Source organism: Toxorhynchites rutilus, chromosome 2 (genome assembly GCF_029784135.1).
Source record: "Toxorhynchites rutilus septentrionalis strain SRP chromosome 2, ASM2978413v1, whole genome shotgun sequence".
Lineage (NCBI taxonomy): Eukaryota > Metazoa > Arthropoda > Insecta > Diptera > Culicidae > Toxorhynchites > Toxorhynchites rutilus.
Window position 1 is genome coordinate 293,358,238 of NC_073745.1, and position 6,786 is coordinate 293,365,023.

A 6,786-nucleotide genomic window follows, 5' to 3' on the forward strand; every position below is an offset into this window, starting at 1 on the left:
CAATCAATTTGTAACAAACCGAAATTCATTTTATTTCAATTTGATTAATGAAGACGATGTCATAATTACTTTATACCATATAAAATCCAATGCAATAGGTCTTGATTCTCTTCCAATTAAATTTTTGAAAGCAATCATTTCGCTTGTGGCCAAACCGATTACTCATTTATTTAATTGTATCATAACTACAAGTGTTTTTCCTGACGAATGGAAAAAATCTAAAATAATTCCGATAAGAAAAAAGGCAAACATTAATAACATCCAAAATTTGCGCCCTATAAGTATACTCTGTGCGCTGTCCAAGGTATTTGAACGAATTATTAAACACCAAATTTGTCATCATATAAATCAAAATAACCTGCTAAGTTCGATGCAATCAGGATATCGTCCCCATCACAGCACAAAAACCGCAATGCTGAAGGTGTTCGATGATATAGGACTTATTCTGGATAAGGGTCGACCTGTTGTCCTATTACTTCTTGATTTTTCAAAAGCTTTCGACACGATTTCCCACGAAATTTTGTGTAAAAAACTGTCGCAAAACTTTGATTTCTCGAGTCATGCAACGACATTGCTGCGATCGTATCTAATAGGACGAAGTCAGACCGTTTTTAGTAACGATGTTTATTCTAGATTTCTTCCAATATCCTCGGGAGTACCCCAAGGTTCGATATTAGGACCAATCTTATTCTCATTGTATATTAACGATCTTCCTGATGTTCTAAAATGTTGTAAAATACACATTTTTGCGGACGACGTCCAGATATACTTCGACTGCCTGGATAATACAGCATCGACCATTTCAAGAAATATAAATGGAGACCTTGTCAGAATACATGAATGGTCGTGCAGAAATAAACTTATGTTGAATGCCAATAAAACCAATGCATTATTCATAAATAACTCGCAATCCAATAACGTTCTCAAACCAGTGCTGCAGTTGAATAGTTCAATAATTCAATATGTTGAAAGCGGGTTGAGTCTCGGTATAATTATTCAATCTAACTTTAGCTTTGATAAATTTATTTTTAAACAATATGGAAAAGTGTATGGTACCCTTCGTACATTGTATGCTACCACATCGTTCCTCAGCACTGACACTAAACTTAAGCTTTTCAAAAGCCTGGTATTGCCGCACTTCATCGCCTGCGATTTCCTTTTATCTAACTCATCAGTTTTTGCGCAATCTAAACTACAAGTAGCATTGAACGCTTGTGTTCGATATGTTTTCAGACTGAGTAGATTTGCCAGAGTTTCTCACCTTCAACATCGTCTGATTGGTTGTCCATTTCGCAATTTTGCTCCGATGAGATGTTGCATCTTTTTATTCAATCTTGCAAGAACAAAACTTCCAGGCTACTTACACGAAAAACTAGTAACTCTAAGAAGTTCACGCTCAAAAAAATATGCAATTCCACGACACTTCACTTCCAGGTATGGTAACTCTTTCTTCGTGAGAGGCATTTCACACTGGAATTCATTGCCAAATGAGTTGACTCTTGTAAAATCACAAACACTATTTAAGAGGAAATGTATAGAGCACTTTAATTGTTAAACTCAAGAAATTCTTCAAAGTAATAATTAATAATTTAATAATCAGTAATGCACCATTTGTACGTAAATCAGTGTAACAATTAAAGAGACAAAAGTCTCAAGTTACAAATTAAATTTGAATAAAGAATAAAGAATAAAGAATAACGTTAATAACTATTTTTGCCGCGAACGGATTTTGGCGATTTACATACTAAACAAATCGGAAATTCCCTAAGATTTGTTGAATATGCTATACATTCGAATCTCCTGGTTTGTAAATGGTTAAAATTCATGAAAACTTTAAGCGTTTCCATACATTTGTTCTGTCCATTTGTGTGCTTTCCCGAACACAGCTGTCAATAACGAGCAACGAAGGGGAAATCGTAGGATTAAAAGTCTCCGTGAACAAAGGAAGAGAAGAAGGATGAAGGGGAACACTTGCCTAGAGTATAAACAGTGGATCTCGCTGAGGCAAACTTTTATTCGGCATCGGACTGTTGAGTAATCCATATCACTTTGCTTTCGCTGCGCTTCGATCTAAGATTGGACCCCACCAGTGGTAATCCAACTTGGATATCGTCGTGTGGTTTTTTCAGTTCGTTTTTTGCGTTATTCGTATCGTGTGTTTTTGTGGAAGAAGAGGAAGGCAGGCTCGAGCCCTGCAAAAAAACGAACGCAATAAATTTTGGAGGCAAGTATCACCTAATGATGCACGTGATGTTGGTGCAGTGAAAAGCGCTCGCACTGAGCCGAGCATTAGCGAGTGTGACACCGCATCGAACAACAGCGAAGTAGGCGACTTCGGCGCGTCGGTCGAAAATGTAAACGCCGTTACCCAGGCAGCAATCAAAATCAAGCTCCCCCCGCTAGTGGTGAAGGCGGTCGCTCTGGACAAACTCATCAGCGAATTCGCATCGATATGTGTTACAGCAGAGTACAAGCTGTGTGGCGTAATTCAGTCTTTTTCCAAGCAGGGCTTCGTTGGTGCCTTTGACATTGCATCAATGCATTAAACTGACGTTATGGCGAAGTAGGCGTTAAGGTTGTGCGCCAAAAAATTATTTGGGGAATACTAGGCATCTCAGTCATGTCCTACCGGAATGTTATAAGTTATTCGGGTTCACGTGCCAGTCGCAAAACTGCCTTCAACTAGGATTGCATTTACGCTCTTGATCATAATGAAGCAATGCTACTGTTTTCGAGGTTGTTGATATTAACAAAAAGAGTTTATTTTGCTTGCGTTCGAGGTAAATTTTGAATGCATTTACATGAAATGAATTGCGACATAACATCAGCTAGTGTATTGTTCTGCGAGTATAAGAATGTATCATCAATCAATTATCGTCAACTGATTCTACAATGATAAAACCATTTCAGAGATTATTCAACTATGCAGTTATTTCTAAAATTTCACAGCATTATAGAATAATATCCGAACGTATAAACGAGCGACTTTTATAAAATAACAGCGTAGTTCTACGTCAATAATGCGGTCGTATCTTGAACACAACCTCCTATATATTTTTTATTTCATAATGGTTCATTCAGAGAAAAAATCCGGCGCGATTTTTTTTAATTTACACTAACAAACAATCGTACAAACAATCACGATAACACATACACGCAATAGGCCAAACAATGGATTGAAAGCACCGAAAAACTTTTTTCTCAAATTGCCCTCACTAGTATTTTACTGGCTGTCTGTCCAAATGCCTTTCACTGATCAACGTATTTTTATCGCACTGATCACTTTTAACTGGGTGAAATCAAAAACGTAAATAAATAAAGTCGAAAACGATTGTTCCTTTGACAGTAAAAACATTTGACAGATAGTTCACGGGCAAAAAATAAATTTGATCAACTCCGCATGGCTTAGATCACATTTACTAATTATTTCTCTTAGTGCAGCAACTACAGAAACAAGCTGCAATTTCAAGCAATCACACCATTGTAAAATCACCTTGTCATTTTGACATACAAAACCAATCTCAAGAAATTGTTTTCATTGATTCTCGAGAGGTTCGAATTGTGTTGTGTACAGTGAAGCAAGGCGCGTAGAAGTATATCCTAAGGTGGGCCAACTTGCTAAAACCACTCTTCAGCCATCTTGGAAATCTACTGTGTTTTGTTTGTAAACAAAACACAATACGCTAGTGCCGAAGCTCGCTCCTGATCAGTCTGTCTCTTTCACGCTTCAAGGAAATAATTCCCCTTCTGCTTTCTTCCGTACTGTTTTCATATACCGCTCCCCTAACCTACTTAGTGACGAAACGGCCTCACCTAGTACCATAGACCCGTCTTGCAGTGAAGAATTTCTGCATGTTTGAATACGTTTCTGTAGCGAAAAAAAAGGATCAGCGGTGAGGAAAATGAGTTACATTTATATCTGACAGTGTGTAAAATCGAAACAGGAGAAACTGCTGTATCCAAACAAATTCCTTTTGTTATGTGTTGTTTGGACTATCAAATAGAGAAGGAAAAATCAATATCAGAATATCAAGTACAAAGTGATTCCCACTAATGAATGTGTACAAAATGTTTAATGCGACAGATGCAGATGGGAACGTTGAGGAATTATAGTCAATTCACATTTCTCTTGACTATGTCACCAAGATAATAGTCCACGTATAACTGAAACACGTGTGAATCTAGGAATATATATTATATTTAGTCAGTGAATCGCTTGTTATTTCACGATCGAAAGCTTGGAATATTATAAGTCAATCTTGGATTAAAATAAAACGGCCCCCAAAACGCAGGTCCGCGGTGACGTTCGCGTTTCTAGATGGAAAATATATTTCTTTACGTTTTAATTGGAATTATTTCAATTAATTTTCCAACTTGCTTATCAGATTGGGAAATATTTTGATAGATATATCAGAGAGATATTAGATCGAAACGTCGATAAACTATGTGTCAGCATTCGCTTTTTCTCCGAACAACATTTCCTTTCTGCGGAAACAAACCTAAAAATACAGTTACTAAACTACTTCTTAAGGCTTTCTTACTTACCACTTACAGCACTCCGAGGAACACAAAATATAAAGCATGTCGTCAGTCAGCGTAACGGGCGAGGAAAACATTTTAGAGCTACCAATTCCTTCCTCCGGTAACGAAGTCGTGCTTCGCAGTAAAAAGCGTTCGTCAAAAACTAAAAGAAAAGAGGTAACAACATAGAATTTCAATAAAATAATCTTTAAAGAATATTTAAATTCACATGACACTTCCAGCACCGTAAAGAACACAAAGCGAAGAGCAAATCATCGAGAAGTGAAATGAGAGAAGCAAAAATTGAAGGGATTCCTGCCACCGGCACCGAAGTCGTGCTTCGAAGTAGAAAACGCTCCAAGGAGAAGAAACCCGAAAGGACACATACACCGCCACCACCAGCTTTACCTGCCCCAGCTCCAACGCAACAAGTTAGACAGTTTAAACCGGTTGTGCGGCAGGACCCATGGAGATACCGGGTTGGCATGTTCACCTTCCATACCTTCCGAGCGATGGATCCAGCGAGGGGATGTATCTGCATAAACCCTATCATACCCTGCATTGGAACCTGCTCACGGATCGAAGATATGAAGATGGAGAATTATGAAAATGCGATGTATCTGAAGGATATGAGCGACGAAGAGGAACAGATGATGTTCGGCGCAAGACGGGCTATGGATGTTCTGTTGACCAGAGCCTATAAGTATAACTGGAAGTATCTTCGGCCGCTACAGGATCCAACGTTCGACGATGAGTCGGACGATATCTGTAGAATGATAGGAAACATGGGTTTCAATTAAATGAATCTCCAAGTATTTTTAGAAATGTACAGTATTATTTACCATTTATGGCCTAGATTATTTTTTAAAACTGACCTCATTCTTGATAATGGTTCCTGAAGTCCTACAAACTATTTAGTATTACTATTCCTCAAAAATTTAATGGAAGCACATTAAAATGTCGATGGTTTGCAAATCATGCATATATTTACTGTAAACGAAATAGTTCAAATATAATTGATCACGTACAAATTGTCACACAGCACACGCGTACGAGTCTGAACCAATTTTCTTATTTTTTTTCGCCCAGAAAGTCCTCGAAGTTCTTATTTTTACTGTGGTTATTCTCATTTAGATTAGAATCAAAATCTATTACATCATTCAAGGACCATAAAATATTTTTTTATGTCTCAATTTCAATTTATGAAAAGTTGACGGTCACAAATGCAGGGCAGACGATATACAGTCAATCACAAAATTATGGGCCTGATTCTCAAATACACTTCACGGTGGAAACGAAATGAAATGTATCCGCGATGACAACGGTAAGGTGTCGACATACGAAATTAGTTTCCCACTAAAACTTATCATTATAATGTCAAATTATCCTCAGATGAAATTTTTGTATGAGATTATAATACCACATGAAGAAAACAAAGTTCACATTGAATACCAGTTTGATACGAAGAAGTTAATTTTCATTAATGATTTTTTATTTAAAAAGTGCTCATTCTGCCTGGGAACTCATTATTATCTTGGACACTTCACTAACTCGTAAAACGTAGTTCAATGGCGTGCCGTTTCGTTTCCACCGTTAAGTGTATTCGAGAATCAGGCCCTAAGTCTACACTCGTGTTGGTTTGTTATTTTTGAGTTTTTCGGGGTCAAAAAGTAGATAATTAAAAGCGACTCATTTTCATCGTAAAATTTATCCTTTTCACTCTCATGTAGTGATAAGAAACAAATTGAAATGGTCACATTTCTACTTCATGTTTAAAAAACAAACACAAAATCTTCAATTCACACGTTGCAAAAATGAGTGTATAGTTCAAGTTTTTTCTTGCAAATAAAATTGAAATCAGTACAGAAATATTAACAGATAACGAAAATCACTCCCCTAGTATTTGGTATGGCCTCCTTTGACGTCCAGTACTGTTTGCAAGTGCCGAGGCGAGATTTTTGGTCACTGTAAACGGAATGCTCTCCCAGATCTCCTTAATCGTCGTTTCGAGTTCTGCTTCGTTCTCTGGGTATGTGTTCAAACCAGGTGATTGCGGAGGTGTTTTGAGTTGATTGGGACATTATAGAGTAGGCACTCCCGTACGATGAGATCAGTTTGCTTCGGATCATTATCCTGTTGAAAGTAGTAATCACGAAAGAGACCCAATTTATGCACGGGACACTGAAGGTTACATTTCAGGATGTTCAATGAAACCATCTACTCCATCGACGAATCGATAAACTCCATGGTTCCAGTTCCTGAAGC

The 6,786-nt window shown here is 37.5% G+C and overlaps 1 protein-coding gene across 3 annotated transcripts; it reads left to right on the forward strand.

The window, feature by feature from the left end:
- Positions 1–3,783: 3,783 nt before the first annotated feature.
- On the forward strand, positions 3,784–5,583 carry LOC129767812 (uncharacterized). 3 transcript variants are annotated; one of them, XM_055769022.1, is made up of 3 exons: positions 3,784–3,893; positions 4,555–4,698; positions 4,764–5,583. In XM_055769022.1, the coding sequence occupies exons 2-3, from the start codon at positions 4,582–4,584 to the stop codon at positions 5,319–5,321; spliced, it is 675 nt and encodes a 224-aa protein (XP_055624997.1). In that variant the 5' UTR covers positions 3,784–3,893; positions 4,555–4,581; the 3' UTR covers positions 5,322–5,583. The 3 variants fall into 3 exon arrangements, with proteins under 3 accessions (XP_055624997.1, XP_055624996.1, XP_055624995.1); XM_055769021.1 differs by having other exon boundaries at positions 3,808–3,925; XM_055769020.1 differs by having other exon boundaries at positions 3,810–4,033.
- Positions 5,584–6,786: the final 1,203 nt, after the last annotated feature.

Coding starts and splice junctions, on each gene's coding strand:
- LOC129767812 (XM_055769022.1), top strand. CDS start 4,582: ATGTCGTCAGTCAGCGTAACGGGCGAGGAAAACATTTTAGAGCTACCA. Junction 4,699..4,763: donor CAAAAACTAAAAGAAAAGAG/GTAACAACATAG, acceptor TGACACTTCCAG/CACCGTAAAGAACACAAAGC.